The 18,173-nt window shown below is 40.7% G+C and overlaps 1 protein-coding gene across 4 annotated transcripts in view; it reads left to right on the top strand.

Moving 5' to 3' along the window:
• Positions 1 to 14,044, top strand: part of LOC118550787 (uncharacterized) — a 106,840-nt gene extending 92,796 nt beyond the window's left edge. For all 4 annotated transcript variants that reach the window (XM_078057745.1, XM_078057736.1, XM_078057740.1 and 1 more), the window contains exons 2-4: positions 10,362 to 10,488; positions 10,944 to 11,127; positions 11,694 to 14,044. In XM_078057745.1, coding sequence (XP_077913871.1) covers positions 10,362 to 10,488; positions 10,944 to 11,127; positions 11,694 to 13,302 — 1,920 coding nt within the window. In that variant the 3' untranslated portion in view covers positions 13,303 to 14,044. The remainder of the gene's footprint in view (positions 1 to 10,361; positions 10,489 to 10,943; positions 11,128 to 11,693) is intronic.
• Positions 14,045 to 18,173: the final 4,129 nt, after the last annotated feature.

The raw sequence follows: 18,173 nt of genomic DNA, 5'->3' as shown, positions 1-18,173 counted from the left end.
TTGGGGAGATTTGATCTGAACCCCTCAGGAGTAAAACATGTTGGGTAAATCTAGGACAGCAAAATAGGGGCCCTGAGCCTTTGGGATGTCCTCTATCATCTCTGTAACATCAGGAATGGGAGAATAAATGGCAAGAACCTACACATCTAAGATTCCATAGTCAGTTGTTGAAGACCGTTCATTGCCACCCAGTTTTAACCTGGCAGATAGGCTATTACAGTGTGAGGTAGGTGGTAGGCTAATGACCCCAGGATTTAGCATATTTCTAATGATGGACGAAGGCCCTCTGTATCTTGCTCCAGCTGACACCATACTGCATTTACTGTTTGCATTGGCCGAGGCAGTTGATAATGCCATTTGACATTCCCCAGGGATGATTAAAACACGACCCAATGCATCCTGTCTGTGGCGCCAGCTGTGATACTGTTAAGTCAGCATTTGTTACATGGAGTCCTAGGGTTTCTAATGAAGAGTCCTGGTTCTGCAAAATTCCACAGGGGAACTGAAGTAGAATTTATCACCACAGTCCTGGAAGTGGTACATGGCATGCTTGAGGGGCCAGGTGGGAGGTCACTTCAGGTACAAAGCAGAGTGTCTCCAGTAGAGAGAATTTAGTTAGGTCGTGTTTCATGATACACTCTGACCACCTCTGCCTTTTGTTGGGTTGTGTGATCCATTCACACTTAATGTGATCATCATTGTGGTTGTCCTGTGTCCCCATTCACTCTTGCTGTCTTGTGCCTTTGATTGATTGATTGATTGATTTGTCAGAGAGAGAGAGAGAGTACAAGCAAGGGGGGTGGCAGGCAGAGGGAGAAGCAGGCTCCACACTGAGCAAGGAGCCTGAGGCAGGACTTGACCCCAGGACCCTGGGATCGTGACCTGAGCCGAAGGCAGACGCTTAACCGACTGAGCCACCCAGGCGTCCCTGTCTCGTGCCTTTATTCCTATACTCCTCTACTACTTTGTTTTGCATTAATATTTTCCAGTAAAGCATTTCAATTAGTTTAATTACATTTTTAAGTATTTTTTTCCTTTTTTTTTTTTTTTAATTGGTTGCTTTAGGGTTACCAAATACACCTAATCAGATCAGCTTAGATTTATGATTGTTTAATCCCAGCAAGGTACAGAAATTTTGCTCCTATGTAGTTTTATTCCCCCCCCTTATAAGGCATTATTTCTCTATATGTTACAGCTATTAATGTTACAAAGCCAACAATGCATGTTTTAATTAATGCTTTATCATCTTGAATCATTTCCACCCCTTTTCCATTACAGTTTTGCTCCTAGCCACCTCCTTTGTGCTGTTATTGGGAATCAGTTTACAGCATAAGTTTTATATACCCAACAATACATTATAAACACTATTTTACACCATTACCTTTGAAATCAGTTAAGAAAATGAAGGAGAAGAGGGCGCCTGGGTGGCTCAGTTGGTTAAGCGACTGCCTTCGGCTCAGGTCATGATCCTGGAGTCCCTGGATCGAGTCCCACATCGGGCTCCCTGCTAGGCAGGGAGCCTGCTTCTCCCTCTGACCCTCCCGACCCTCCCCCCCCCATGTGTTCTCTCTCTGTCTCTCTCTCTCTCAAATACATAAATAAAATCTTAAAAAAAAAAAAATGAAGGAGAAGAATATGCATTTATGTCATTACCTTTGCCATTGTTCTTTATTGTTTCATGTGGATTCAGCTTTCCTTCTGGGAGCAATTGCTATCAGTTTTTTGTTTTTGTTTGTTTGTTTGCTTTTCAAGTTTTAATTTTAAATTCCTGTTAACATACAGTGTAATATTAGTTTCAAGTATATAATTTAGTAATTCATCACTTACAACACCCAATGCTCATCACAGGTGTCCTGCTTAATACCCATCACCTATTTCCCCCATCCCCCACCCACCTCCTGTCTTCTGGTAACCATCAGTTTATTCTCTACAGTTAAGAGTCTGCTTCCTGGTTTGTTGCTCTTCCCCCATCCCCATGTTCATCTGTTTTTGTTGTTTTTTTTTCCTTAAATTCCACATGAGTGAAATCATATGGTATTTGTCTTTCTTTGACTGACTTATTTTGCTTAGCATAATACACTCTAGCTCCATCTACGTTGTTGCAAATGGCAAGATTTGATTCTTTTTTATGGCTAAGTAATATTCCATTGTATATAAATACTACATCTTATTTATCCACTCACCAGTCGATGGATATTTATGCTCTTTCCATAATTTGGATATTGTTGGTAATGCTGCTATAAACATTGGAGTACGTGTATCCCTTCAAATCTGTATCTTTGTATCCTTTGGGTAAATACCTAGTAGTGCAATTGCTAGGTCATAGGGTAGTTCTCTTTTTAATTTTTAAGGAACTCCATGCTGTTTTCCAGAGTGGCTGCACCAGCTCAGATTCCCATCAACAGCATAAGAGGGTTCCCCCTTCTCCACATCCTTGCCAACACTTGTGTTTCCTGTGTTAATTTCAGCCATTCTGACAGGTGTGAGGTGATAGCTCATTATAGTTTTGATTTGCATTTCTCTGATGTGTGATGTTGAACATTTCTTCATGTGTCTGTTAGCCATCTGTATGTCTTCTTTGGGAAAATGTCTACTCATGTCTTCTGCCCATTTTTTAAACTGCATTATTAATTTTGTGGGTGTTGAGTTTTTAAGTTCTTTCTATACTTTGGATACTAACCCTTTCTTTATCAGATAAATCATTTGCAAATATCGTCTCCCATTCCAGAGGTTGCCTGTTACTTTTGTTGATTGTTTCCTTTGCTGTGCAGAAGCATTTTATCTTAATGAATTTCCAATAGTTTATTTTTGATTGTGTTTCCCTTGCCTCAGCAGACATATCTAGTAAAAAGTTGTTGCGGCTGAGGTCAAAGAGGTTGTTCCCTGTGTTCTCCTCTAGAATTTTGATGGTTTCCTGTCTCATATTTAGGTCTTTCATCCATTTTGACTTTATTTTTGTGTATGGTGTAAGAAAGTGGTCCAGTTTCATTCTTCTGATGTGGCTGTCCAGTTTTCCCAGCACCATTTGTTGAAGAGGCTGTCTTTTTTCCATTGGATATTCTTTACTGCTTTGTTGATGATTAGTTGACCAGATAGCTGTGGGTTGATTTCTGGGTTTTCTATTCTGTTCCATTGAGCTATGTGTCTGTTTTTGTGCCAGTACCATAGTGTTGTGATGACTACTGCTTTGCAATATAGCTTAAAGTCAGGAATTGTGATGCCTCCTGCTTTTCCTTTCTTTTTCAGGATTGCTTTGGCTATTCGGGGTCTTTTGTGGTTCCATACAAATTTTAGCACTATTTGTTCTAGCTCTGTGAAAAATGCTGGTGATATTTTGATAGGAATTGCATTAAATGTGTAGATCGCTTTGGGTAGTATAGACATTTTAGCAATGTTTGTTCTTCTAATCCATGTTCCATTTCTTTGTGTCATCTTCAATTTCTTTCATTACTGTTTTATAGTTTTCAGAGTACAGATCTTTTACCTCTTTGGTTAGGTTTATTCCACAGTATCTTATGGTTTTTGGTGCAATTGTAAATAGGAAACATTCCTTGATTTCTCTTTCTGATGCTTCATTATTGGTGTATAGAAATGCAGTAGATTTCTGTACATTGATTTTGTTTCCTGTGATTTTACTGAATTTGTGTATCAGTTCTAACAATTTTTTTGGTGGAGTTTTTTGGGTTTTCTATATAGAGTATCATGTCATCTGCAAATAGTGAAAATTTTACTTTCTTTGTGCCAATTTGAATGCCTTTTATTTCTTTTTGATGTCTGACTGCTGAGGCTAGAACTTCCATCACTATGTTAAATAACTGGTGAGAGTAGACATTCCTGCCTTGTTCCCAACTGTAGACGAAAAGCTCTCAGACTTTCCCCATTGAGGATGATATTAGCTGTGGGCTTTTCATATATGGCCTTTATTATGTTGAGGTATGTTCCCTCTAACCCTACTTTGTTGAAGGATTTTATCTTGAATGAATGCTGTATTTTGTCAAATGCTTTTTCTGCATCTATTGAAAGGATCATATGGTTCCTATCCTTTCTTTTATTAATGTGGTGTATCACGTTGATTGATTTGTAAATATTGAAACACTCTTGCAGCCCAGGAATGAATCCCACTTGATTGCAATGAATGATTCTTTTAGTACTGTTAAATTTGATTTGCTAGTATTTTGTTAAGAAGTTTTGCATCCTTGTTCATCAGGGATATTGGCCTGTAGTTCTCTTTTTTAGTGGAATCTTTGTCTGGTTTTGGAATCAGGGTAATGCTGGCCTTGTAGAATGAGTTAGGAAGTTTTCCTTCCCTTCCAGTTTGGGAAGAATAGGTATTAACTCTTTAAATGTTTGGTAGAATTCACCTGGGAGGCCATCTGGCCCTGGACTTTTGTTTCTTGTGAGATTTTTGATTAGTGATTAAATTTCTTTGCTGGTTATGGGTCTGTTCAAGTTTTCTATTTCTTCCTTTTTTTTTTTTAATTTTAATTTTTTTTTTTTAAGATTTTATTTATTTATTTGAGAGAGAGAGAATGAGAGACAGAGAGCACGAGAGGGAAGAGGGTCAGAGGGAGAAGCAGACCCCTTGCTGAGCAGGGAGCCCGATGTGGGACTCGATCCCGGGATTCCAGGATCATGACCTGAGCCGAAGGCAGTCGCTTAACCAACTGAGCCACCCAGGCGCCCTCTATTTCTTCCTGTTTCAGTTTTGGTAGTTTATATGTTTCTAGGAATTTACCCATTTCTTCCAGATTGTCCAATTTGGTGGCATATTTCTTTTCTCTCATTTATGATTTTATTTATTTGAGTCATTTTTTTTTTCTTTTTGATACGTCTGGCTAGGGGGTTATCAATTTTATTAGTTTTTTCGGAGAACCAGCTCCTGGTTTCATTGAACCTTTCCACTGTTTTGTTTGTTTGTTTGTTTGTTGTTTGTTTTTAGTTTCTGTATTATTTATTTCTGCTCTAATCTTTATTATTTCCCTTCTTCTGCTAGCTTTAGGCTTCATTTGTAGTTCTTTTTCTAGCTCCCTTAGGTGTAAGATTAGGTTGTTTTTCTCTGAGATTTTTCTTGCTTCTTGAGGTAGGCCTGTATTGCTAGAGACTTTCCTCTTATGACCACTTTTGCTGCATCCCAACGGTTTTGGACTGTTGTGTTTTCAGTTTGTTTCCATAGATTTTTAAATTTTCTTCTTTAATTTCCTGGTTGACCCATTCATTCTTTGGTAGGATGTTCTTTAGCCTCCATGTATTTGTGGTCTTTCCAATTTTTTTCTTGTGGTTGACTCCAAGTTTCATAGTGCTGTGTTCATAAAACATGCATGGTATGATCTCAGTCTTTTTGTAATTGTTGAGGCCTGATATGTGACCTGCTCTGGAGAATGTTGCATGTACACTCAAAAGGAATGCGTATTCTGCTACTTTAGGATGAAATGTTCTGAATATATCTGTTAAGTCCATCTGGTCCAGTGTGTCCTTCAAAGCTATTGTTTACTTGTTGATTTTCTGCTTAGATGATCTGACAATTTCTGTAAGTGGGGTGTTAAAGTCCCCTACTATTATTGTATTATTATCGATGAGTTCCTTTATGTTCGTTATTAATTGTTTTATACATTTAGGTACTCCCAAGTTGAGGGCATAAATATTTACAATTGTTAGATCTTCTCATAGGGTATTCCCCTTTATTATGATATAGTGCCCTTCTTTATCTCTTGTTACAGTCTTTGGTTTAAAATCTAGTTTGTCTGACTTAGGTATGGCTACTCTGGCTTTCTTTTGATGTTGTTAGCATGATAAATGTTTCTCCATCCCCTTACTTTCAATCTGCAGGTCTCTTTACGTCTAAAATTAGTCTCTTGTAGGCAGCATATGGGGTTTTGTTTTTTTATCCATTCTGACACCCTGTCTTTGATTGGAGCCTTTAGTCCACTTACATTCAGCATAATAATTGATAGATATGTATTTAATGCCATTTTATTACTTGTTTTATCATTATCTCTGGAGATTTTTCTCTGTTCCTTTCTAGTCTTTGTTATATAGGGTCTGTTTTTTTACCACTGAATAAGTCCTCTTTAATATTTCTTGCAGGGCTCGTTTAGTGGTCATGAACTCCTTTAGTTTTTGTTTGTCTGGCAAATTCTTTCTCTCTCCTATTTTGAATTATAGCTTTGCTGAATAGAGTATTCTGGGCTGCAGATTTTTCCCATTCAGCACGTTGAATATATCCTGCCACTGTCTTCTGGCTTCCCAAGTTTCTGTGGAGAGGTCAGCTGCTACCCTTATTTGTCTTCCCTTGTAAGTTAGGGACTTCCTTTGTCTTGCTGCTTTCAGGATTTTTTATCATTGTATTTTACAAACTTAAATACAATATGTCTTGTTGTTAGCCTACTTTTGTTGGGAGTTCTCTGTACCTCCTGGATTTGGATATCTGTTTCCTTACCCAGCTTAGGGAAGTTTTCAGCTATTATTTCTTCACATAAATTCTCTGCCCCTTTTTCTGTCTCTTCTTCTGGGACTCGTATGATATGAATGTTAGTATGTTTGATTCAGTCACTGAGTTCCCTAAGTCTACTTTCATGATCCATCATTCTTTCTCTATTTTGTACAGCTTCATTATTTTAAATAATTTTATCTTCTAGGTCAATTATTCATTCCTCGGTTTCTTCCATTTTTGTGGTCATTACATCCACTTGGTTTCAAATCTCACGTATAGCATTTTTTATTTCAGCCTGACTGGTTTCTAGCTCTTTTTTTTTTTTTAAGATTTTATTTATTTATTTGAGAAAGAGAATGAGACAGAGAGAGAGAGCATGGGGGGGGGGAGGGTCAGAGGGAGAAGCAGACTCCCTGCTGAGCAGGGAGCCCGATGCGGGACTCGATCCCGGGACTCCAGGATCATGACCTGAGCCGACGGCAGTCGCTTAACCAACTGAGCCACCCAGGTGCCCTAGCTCTTTTATATCTGTGGTGTCTCCCTGATGTCTTCCATGCTTTTCCCAAGCCCAGCTAGTATCCTTATGATTGTTGTTTTATTTTTTATTTTTTTTTTAAACATTTTATTTATTTATTTGAGAGAGAGAATGAGACAGAGAGAGCATGAGAGGGTCAGAGGGAGGAGCAGACTCCCTGCTAAGCAGGGAGCCCGATGTGGGACTCGATCCCGGGACTCCAGGATCATGACCTGAGCCGAAGGCAGTCGCTTAACCAACTGAGCCACCCAGGCGCCCATGATTGTTGTTTTAAATTCAGCATCAAGCATATTACTTATATCTGTTTCAATTAGATCCCTGGCCATGACCTTTTCTTGTTCTTTCTTTTGGGATGAATTCCTCTGTATTGGTATTTTGTCTAGGTGTCTGTCTTCTTCTGTGTATTAGGAAGCCTGTTATGTTTCCTGCTTCTGAGAGTAATGGTTTTATGAAGAGGTCATATAATGTTTAGGGCCTGGTGCTTCGGGAATTGTCTCTGGTATGTGCTATGTGCACTCACTGTTGTGTTTTGGCTGCTCTGTCCCTCAGTTCAGTCATCTACAGAGGCCTCCTTGCCTGCAGTGGGGGAGTTTGGACCTTTGCCAGCATTGGGTGAGATTTAACTAAGTGTGCTCTGGTCTGCTTGTTAAATGAGACCTGATGCTATTTCCACTAGACCTGAAGCTTTGCAGAAACTATTGTCAGTAGGCATTGTGTGTGTGTGTGTGTGTGTGTGTGTGTGTTTGTGTGTGTGTGTGTGTGTGTGTTGGCGGGGGTATGCTGGCCTTCTGGGGAAGGGGCCTGCTGTGCTGGTCCTTAGGCACACTTACCTGAGAAAAGCAGTACCTGCAGAGTGCAGGGAGGCAGGACTTGGTAGAAGCAGATTAAGTCAGTGTTGGTGCTGTGCTGTTTACTGAAGTTGGTTTATGCTAAGGGGCGGGGTAGGGAAATGGCACCAGCCAGCTCCTTTGTACCCTGAGAGGGGAGTCCATGCTTGCTGCTCTCAGGGAAGCCCTCCAAGAAGAGTGAACAATTTCCCCTCATGTATCCTAGGTGTTTTTCAGATTGCCATTCTCAAACTGTGTCCATGTTGATTGTCTGCCTGGAGTAGTGCAATGTACTTTGGGCTCTACACCAGCCAAGTTGTCTGATTTTTAAAACTCCAGACTTCAGGGACCTGGTGTGGTGGGGACCTGTGCTAGTCCTCTGGGAAAGGATCTCACTGTGCTGGGATTGATGCTGGTTTGATCCAGAAAGGCAGTCACACCAGTGTGGGATTATGAGCAAGCAGGCTAAACAGCCAGTGTCCGGCTTAGCTGCCCTCAGCAGGTGTCTCTGCTCCTATGCTAAGGGGCAGGGGAGGGAAATGACACCTGCAGCCTCTTGTCCCCTGAGAGGCAACTCTGCGAATGTCTTCTCTCACAGATGCACTTCAAAAAGAGTGAACAGTCTCTCCCTGTGCCTGTTAGATGATCTTCAGCTCATGCTGTCTACCCTGGGATTTTTTGCATGCCTTCAGTGCAGGAGTAGGGCATCACTCTTAGGGCTCTATCCCAGTCAAGCCTGCCAACTTCTTTAAGTCCAGTCTTTGAGCTACACTGGTTGCAAAAACTCATGAAAATCAGCCCCTCTCATTTTCCAAGCCAATGGCGTTGGGGAAGTGTTCTCCTTGTGCATTCCCATGTGTTCCTGTCTCACCTTTCTTTGCAACCATGGCTCCCTTCCCTTTGTAGCACCTGTGATCCGTCTCCCCCAGACTACATCTCCGCACCTCCTACCTTCCTCAGGGTGGCCTCTTTTCTCCCTGTACTTGTGCAGTTGCTTCTCTCAGCCTGCAGGTCGATTTCTTGGGTACTCAGAATGATTTGATACTATCTAGCTGTGCTCTAGGGATGAGGCAAGACTGGAATCCTCCTACTATGTTGTCATCTAAGTTCCCTGCCTCAATTGCTATCAGTTTAAAGAATTTTCTTAGTATTTTCTTATATTGTGCTTCTCCTGGGAAAAAAAAATTATCAGGTTTTGTTATCTGGAAATGTGTTCATTTTCCTTCACTTTAAAAAGTAGCTTTTGGGATATAGATTCTTTATTGGGAGTTGCTCGTTCTCTCAGTACTCCGAATACATTACCCCATTACCTCTGACTTCCGCTATCTTTGCTGAGAATTAGCTCTTGTCTTATTGTGGTTCCCTTCTAGTTGACAGGTTTTTCTCTTGCTGCTTTCATGATTTCTCCTCATCTCTGGCTTCCAGTTTTCATTATGATGTATCTATTCGGGGGTCTCTTTGTGGTTTTATTCTTTGGAGTCCATTGAGCATCTGGATGTGTAGCTGATTTTCAATAAATTTAGGATGTTTTTAGTCATTATTTCTTGAGTATTTGTTCTGTTCCTTCCTCTCCCATTCCTCATTCTCGTACTGCCAGCACGTGTGTTGGTACACTAAACGGTACCCTACATTTCTTCTATCTTCATTTTTATTCTCTCTGTTCTTCAGATTGCATAAACAGCCTGTCTTCACGTTCACTAGTTCTATATCTTGGCAGTTTCAATCTACTGATAGCCCCCATAGTGAATTACTTTATGACTCAGGGAGTTGATGATGCTCTGTGTCAGGGGTCTCCAAGACCAACCTCAGGTATGAGGACTCACTACAAGGACTCACAGAAATATTTATTCCACAGAAGGACTTAGTTCAGAAAAGCTCTTATACACAGTGCTCCAGTTGACTATGGGGAAAAAGTCTGTATTGAAATTAGTGAATAGAAAAGGAACACAAAGCAGAATCCAGGAGAAACCAGGATCAAGCTCCAAGTCGTCCCCTCTCAATGCAGTTGTACATACAGAGCTTAATGTGTGACAACTTTTATGAAATATTTCTAGCCAGGGGAGCTCACCCAGGTCTTTTTGGTGAGGGTTAGTCATGGGCACTCCTGTGTGACTGGTCTTAGCTTCTCAGCATCCAGCTTCTCTAGAAGTCTGATACAGTATGTCACAGGGCCCAAGGCCCCACCTATATACACAGACACTCTTATCAGTCCATGTATCCTGAGGGCTTGCAGATTTCCTCCCAGGAGTTGGTCAAGGGCTAGTCCTAAAGAATATTCAGGGTTTGGACAATTAAGATCTGTTACCCTTTTACTGCATACTTTCCAACAGAAGTATTTATTTAATGTGCATAGCATATCTCTCTGGGTCCTGCTGATAGAAAGGAGTAAGACGAGAGTGGTCATGGTAAATATAGCGTTAAGGTTGACTCCTTAGTGGTGCAGGTAAGCCTATTAGAGTCAGAGCACATATTGTGAGACCAGAGGATCTGATTTGAACTTCCTATGAATTGAGTTTAGGTCCCCAGTGCTTTCAGACTCACCCTTCCTCCTGCACACATCATGTTTCAGGACTCGGTGGTCTTTGAGGATGTGGCTGTGGACTTCACCCTGGAGGAGTGGGCTTTGCTGGATTCTATGCAGAAGAACCTCTACAGAGATGTGATGCTAGAAACTTTCCAGAACCTTGTCTCAGTGGGTAAGGATGGCTTCAGGCCTTCACTTAGTCATCTAATAAACAAGTATCTCTTGTCAGTGCTTTTCCACAATTTGAAATGTGGAAAAGAAATACACTGGTAAGTAAGACAGACATTGTCACAGCCATCACGGACCTACAATCTAATAATGTCTCCATGACAGTGGAAATGTGTCCCTTAAACTGAGGTTTTATTTTTGTCTTGGTTCAAAGACTAGAAACTCCTTTGGCTTCATTAGTGGGGGATTGGCTTCATGTGTTGTTCTGGTTCAGAGAGAGGTTTCTTGGAAAACTTTTGATAGTCGTTAGTAAATTGCCTACCATTTTGACCCTACCATTTTGACCCCTCCTGCCTGCCATCCATGAAGTCCTGAAAGCACTAAAGTCCTCAAAGTCTTTCTTTACTCATAAGTTCCTTCTTCCTTTAATATGTTCATTCACCTTTTTGTTTGTTTCAGATTATGAAACACTGCTTAAAGCCAGTGGGTTGGTTTCTCAACAGGATATGCATGAGGGAAAAAAATCTAATGAACAGAAAATGGCAAAATTCACAAGAAATCGTTCTTGTGCCTACATTTTAGAAAAAAATTGCAAAGACCATAGCATTGAAGATCAGCATGGAAACCATGCAAGACATCTGAGGTGAGTTGTGTTCACAAGATAAAGCAGTACTAATCCCAGGACAGAGTTTTGGTAGGTCATGAAATTTAAAAAACTAAAAACACAGCTCCAAATCTATTTGAGAGAGAGAGGACAAGTGGGTTGGGGTGGGGGGGGGGAGGTACAGAGGGAGAGGACGAAGCAGACTCCCTGCTGAGCAGGGAGCATGACACAGGGCTTGATCCCAGGACACTGAGATCATGACCTGAGCTGAAGGCAGACAGTTAACTGACTGAGCCACCCAGGTGCCCCCAAATCTATTTAGAATTCTAAGAAAGTTTTTAAAAACTTGATTGAGACATTGAGTGTTTAAGCATAATTCAGTTAGACACTTTTAGGAAGTCCCCATACATGATAAACAGTATGAACAGTGAACATGATAGAGGTCACTTCTAGGGCATTAGTTAACTCTAAGACAATCCACAGAGAGTAGAAAAACTTCCTGTCTACTAAAATGCAGTTAGTCATCTGGCTCTAATACTTACTAGTTGCTAATAATAAATCATTAATAAACATAACATTGATAAAGTGTTTCTGACTTTTAACAGAAATCCTGTGACAGGCAGATTCTGTGAGGGTAATGAAAGAAATCAGCACAGAGAAATGTGCAGCCAGTTTCCCCATTTTAATTTCTGCAAGAATGTTTCTACTGGAGTAAAACTCTATGAATGCACCAAGTGTGGAAAAGGCTTCATGCATCTTTCTTCCCTTAAGAGGCATGTCAGATCTCACTGTGGACAAAAACCATATCCGTGTCAAGAATGCAAGCAGGCTTGCGTTTGTCATGCACACCTAAGAACTCACGCTGGAGAGAAGCCCTATGGATGTAAATTATGTGGGAAAACCTTTCCTTATTTCTACTCCCTCACTCAACATATCAGGATTCACACTCCAGAGAAAAACTATGAATGCAAGCAATGTGGGAAAACCTTCCACGAGTTCTCCAGTCTTACTAGACACATGAAAACTCACACTGTGGAAAAGCCATATAAGTGTAAGGAATGTGGGAAAGCCTTCATTTATCCCTCAATCTTTCAAAGACACACGGTAACACACACTGGGGAGAAGCCCTATGAATGTAAGTTATGTGGAAAAGCCTTTCACCATTCTTACTCCCTCACTCAACATAGGAAGATCCACACGTCAGAGAAAACCTACGAATGCAAGCAATGTGGGAAAACCTTCCACGAGTTCTCCAGTTTTACTGGGCATGTGCGTACTCACACTGGAGAAAAGCCATACAAGTGTAAGGAATGTGGGAAAGTCTTTATTTATCCCTCAGTCTTTCAAAGGCACATGATAACACACACTGGGGAGAAGCCCTATGAATGTAAGTTATGTGGGAAAACGTTTCGACATCCCTACTCCCTTGCTCAACATAAAAAGAGTCACACAGCAGGGAAAACCTATGAGTGCAAGCAGTGCAGCATAGCCTTCCACGAGTTTGCCAGTCTTACTAGACACAAGAGAACTCACACTGGGGAGAAGCCATGCAAGTGTAAGGAATGTGGGAAAGCCTTCGTTTATCCTTCTACCTTTCGAAGACACATGATAACACACACTGGAGAGAAGCCCTATACGTGCAAACAGTGTGGGAAAACCTTCAGTTATCCCCAGTCTTTCCAAAGACATGAAAAGGCTCACACTGGAGAAAAGCTGTATGAATGTAAGGAATGTGGGAAAGCCTTCAGTTGGCCTGAAACCTTCCGAGCACATGTGAGGATGCACACTGGGGAGAAGCTGTATAATTGTGAGCACTGTGGGAAAGCTTTCAGTTCCCCCAAGTCCTTCCAGGGGCATGTGAGGACCCACACTGGAGAGAAACCTTACGAGTGTAAACAGTGTGGAAGAGCCTTCAGTTGGCCCTCAACCTTTCGAGAACATGTGAGAATTCACACTGAAGAGAAACTGTATAAATGTGAGAATTGTGGGAGAGCCTTCACTTCTTCCAGATCCTTTCAAGGCCACATGCGCACCCACACTGGAGAGAAGCCTTATGAATGTGCACGATGTGGGAAAGCCTTTAGTTGGTCCTCGTCCTTACAAAAGCATGTGAGGATGCACACTGGAGAGAAACCCCATAAATGCAAACAATGTGGGAAAGCCTTCAAGTGGCCTTCATCCTTTCGAAACCATGTGAGAATGCACACTGGGTAGCAGCTCCAGAAATGCATGTAATATTTGAGTTAGGTCATGCTTTCTAGAGAGAAATTCCATAATTGTAAGTAATGTTGGAAAATCTTACACTAATTCATGTATCATATTCCAGGAAGGAAATATAGAAGTTATAAATATGGCACTGTTTGTCACTACCTCATTTAAAAATGGACCCCTAAATAGTGAATTTCCAGTTCTTTCACAAATAAATGTTCATATGAGAAATAATTCTCTAAGTCTTTCAGCTAGAGTGCAGGGGTTTAAAAAGTGGGGTGTTTTGGGTTTTTTTTTCCTGTTTTTTCAGTTAATACCATTTTCTTTCTTGGTAGTTTATTTGAGCCATAGTAATTTGAAGTGTGCTTTTAATGTGACAGAAAGTTTAACTCTTACATAGTGTGTTGTAGTGTAAGTGCTTGACATCGAGCTTCAGATTTTAATGTAGGGGCCTGACCGTAGTCATTTGACTGCTGGGGCATCTACCTGAAAGACCTCTGTCTGGAATAAACATTGTTGGCTATAGAATACGGCTGCCAGCAGAACAACTAGATACAGAACCAGGCCACCCTCCACCAATGAAGTTCCTAATAAATAATAAACCTGCAAAACCCTAGGCAGCCCACCTTTGTCCCCAACATACATAGAACACCAGGTCTGCATTCTCTACTCACAGCCTTGCTGTGTGGCCCCAGGCATACTGTGTACTTCCCAGGACTTGGGAGTAATAAACCTTGTTCTTCTAAGTTCCATGATGGCTGTTGCTAAGGTGCGTCTTATAATAAGAACCACAGGGAACAGTCCAGTCACAACATTGGGTCTGGATGGGGTCAGGTCTGTGGGGCCTCACCACAAGCAGTGTGGCCCAGGTGAGCACACCTAGGCTTTCCTAGCTGACAGGATCACCACTGACCCGCTGAGATGAACAAAACAGTAGTCTTTCTGTATCATTAGAATAACAGGACTTGGGTCATTTTGCAGTTTTCTTACTGTTCTAGAAGGGCACATAGTGGATATCACTTATGTATTTCTTTCTTCTTACTGAAATACTCATTTAATGTAAAAATTTGTAAGTATTCAAAACTCTACAAAGAGTGATCTTTATCTCCTGCAATTTGCTCTTTTCCTTGCTTCTGCATGTGACTTGGACAGCAAGCTTTGAATTAAGAATAGAGACTATGACATAATGAAACATATAGATAGAGATGGTTATACCAGATTTCATTATGGAAATGTGGGTAAGGCTGGGAATTCAACTTTCCTAAATGTCTTTCCTGTATACTTCCAGGTTAACATTCATTAGTTGACAAATTTTCATGAGACATAGAAAGCAGAATGGACACTGCCTTCTAGACCATTACACTAATTCCTGCCCCTTTTAATCAAGAGTCCCCTCAAAACAGACAGCAAGCACTTGACTTTCATTCTCTCAAACCTAACCTGTCATTATCTCCATGTCCTCCACCGACATGGATACTAAGAAATGGTTTTTTTTACTTTTCACTCGGGATATATTAAAATATCCCATTGCAATTACAGAGTGTGAAATCAATGTTATAATTTTGCCAATTTAGGCACCATTCATTCTGAGTCAGTGTTAACAGGTTTGTACAAATTCCTGTGTTTTTCTTTCTGGTTTTTTAATGTACTTAAAACTTCTGACATTAACATGATTTCATATTCATTCGTGATAGTAAAAACTTATTTTGTCAATGTAATCTAGCCAAGACCACCAGGACCATGCCTGCAGCCAAGGGGAGTGGGTAGGTTATGCCGCTGCAGCGGGACACTCACTCACCAGGGAGGTTTGCAGGATGCATCAGAGTGTTTTAAGAGACTGACCAGTTTGGGGTTTCTGTGATTTGGAGGAGCATTGAGTGATGTGAGGTTTGTTCTGGATTGGCTACTCAGGTCTGGTTGGTAATCTTCATAGTTCTTATTTGGAAGAGACAAAATTGAGTGGAACAGCGTCACCTGAGTGGCTCAGTTGGTTAAGCGGCTGCCTTCAGCTCAGGTTATGATCCCAGGGTCCTGGGATCGAGTCCCGCATCGGGTTCCCTGCTCAGTGGGGAGCCTGCTTCTCCCTCTCCCTCTGCTGCTGCTCCCTCTGCTTGTGCTCTCTCTCTGACAAATAAATAAAATCTTTTTTTAAAAAAAGGAAAAAATAAAAAATAGACAAACTTGGCTTCATGAAAATTTAAAATTCTGTGCATCAAAAGACAGTATCAACACAGTAAAATGTCAACTCACAGAATGGGAGGAAATACTTGCAAATCCACATACTTGATGATATTAATATCCAGAATAAGAATATATACAGAATGTCTAAAATGCAACAACCCCAAAAAACCAAGCCTGATTCAAAATTAATAAATGACTTCAATAGACATTCTCTAAAGAATATATATGAGGAATTTGAGAAACAAGACAGAGGATTTTAGGGGAAGGGAGGGAAAAATGAAACAAGATGAAACTGGAGGGGGAGACAAACCATGAGACTCTTAATCTCAGGAAACAAACTGAGGGTTGCTGGAGTGGAGGGGGGTGGGAAGGATGGGGTGGCTGGGTGATGGACATTGGGGAGGGTATGTACTATGGTGAGTGCTGTGAATTGTGTAAGACTGATGAATCACAGACCTGTACCCCTGAAACAAATAATACATTATATGTTAATGTTAAAAAGAATATATGTACATGTCCAATAAGCACATTAAAAAATACATGACATCATTAATCATTAGGGAAATGCAAATCAAAACTACAATCTGATACCACCTCAAACACAATGGGATGGCTTCTAACAACAAAACAAAGCAAACCAGAAAACAACAAGTGTTGATGAGGATGTGGAGAAATTGGAACACTTGTGCACTGTCGATAAAATGGTAAAGCCGCTGTTCAAAATACTATGGTAGTTCCTCAAAAATTTAAAAAAGAATTACCATTTGATCCAGCAATTCCACTAATGGGCATATGCCCAACAGAATTAAGAGCAGAGTCTTGAAGAGATACTGGTACACCTGTGTTTGTATCAGCATTATCCACAATGCCTAAAATGTGTAAGCAACTCACATGTCCACTGATGGATGAATAGATAAGCCAAATGGAGTACATACATACAATGGAATATTTTTCAGCCTTAAAAAGTAAGGAAATTTCAATGTGTAATGAGACAGATGGATCTTGAGGATATTTTCCTAAGTGAAATAAACCAATTAGAAAGAGACAAATACCATATGATTCCACGTGTATGAGGGACTAAGAGTAGTCAAAATTATACAGACAGTAAAATGGTGGGAGCCAGGGTCTGGGGGGAGGGGTGGGAGGGGAGTCAGCGTTTAGTGGGAACAGTTTCAGTTTTACAAGATGAAGAGTTCTGGAGATGGATGGTGGTGATTGTTGCACAACAGTGTGAATGTATTTAATACTTCTGAACTTTACACTTAAAAATAATATCATTTTATGTGTATTTTACTGCAATAAAAACGGGGAAAGTAGGCTGAAGGGCATAATAAAACTGTATATATCCATGACCTGCTTTTACCACATTTCTATCAGGTTTTATGTCCAGTTCACCTCACTGATTTTTCACCAGATAATTTTGAAGAAACTCTCAGATACTACTATTTAATCCATGAATATTCCGGAATGTAACTTTTTAGCATAACCCAAAGGCCATTATCACACCTAAAAATAAAGTTTTCCCTTAATACATTCAAATGAACATGTACAGCAATTTCACTAATCATCTCCATAAGTACATAAGATCTATACATATCAATTTATTGAAATTTCTTTTATCTGATAAGGGTCTAGAATTCAGAATAAAAAAGGTTTCAATTCAACACGCCAACCCTGTTCAAAAATGTTCAATCCATTTGGTCATTTATGAAGTGCAAATCAAAACCACAATGAGGTATCACTTCATACCAACCATGATGGCTACTGTTTAATAAGAAATGAAAAATAGGTTTCAGCAAAGATGTAGAGAAACAGGAACCCTTATACACTGCTGGTTGGAATGTAAACGGTGCAGCCACTGTGGAAAAATGTAGTGGTTTCTCAGAGTTAATCACAGAGTTACCATATGACCCAGAACTTCCACTCCTGGGTGTGTACCTTTGTGAAAATAAAAGGAAACCTCCTTTAGCATAAAGTTGGGAGCAGCAGGGGCGCTCACACCCTACCATCTCTCAATGGTAGACCAAATGGGGACACAGGGACCTTGAGTACAGACACTTTATCCCCAGCTGGAGTGAGACAATTTTCCTCCACCCTAGCAACAGCCCAGCCAATGGGAGGCCATCACAGCTCAGCCAATGAGAAACCACTACACTGGAACTCCGTTTACTCCCATAGACTTATCTTAGATGGCCCCTCCCAACTTCTCTGCACTTGCTTATGGTTTGCCGTACCTGGCTTGTCCCTAATTGCAATTCCCTGCTATTTCCAAATAAACCCACTGTTTTGCTGGTAAAATAGCTAGCACTTGTATTTTTTAAGGTTCCATTATTTGGTGATCAGAAGTGGGACCCAGAAGACCCCTAAGGACTCCGAGGCTGGTGAGCAAACAGGTACCAGAACTCACAGAGCCGAGAAGGCTCATTGCTTTCTCACCCACAGGAGAGGTTGACAGTAAGTTTTCTTCTGGATTTTGACCTCTGCTCTCCTTGTGTCTGACCTCTCCAGGCTTTCTTCAGGATCCTCAGGTTTTACCATCTTGTCCTTTCTCAGAGTACTTGTAGCAGATGGAGGTTGGTAACAACGTGATTTGTTGCTCGGAGATCCTAGACAAACCACCCAATTGGGTTTTGTCACAGGTAAAATAAGGGTATTACAGGGACTAGTGCAAAGGATAATGAGCCCTGAGCCTTAGA

This window comes from Halichoerus grypus, chromosome 1, assembly GCF_964656455.1.
Source record: "Halichoerus grypus chromosome 1, mHalGry1.hap1.1, whole genome shotgun sequence".
In the NCBI taxonomy this organism is placed as follows: domain Eukaryota; kingdom Metazoa; phylum Chordata; class Mammalia; order Carnivora; family Phocidae; genus Halichoerus; species Halichoerus grypus.
The sequence above is the reverse complement of the archived record's forward strand: the minus strand, read 5'-3'. Positions and strand labels throughout refer to the sequence as shown.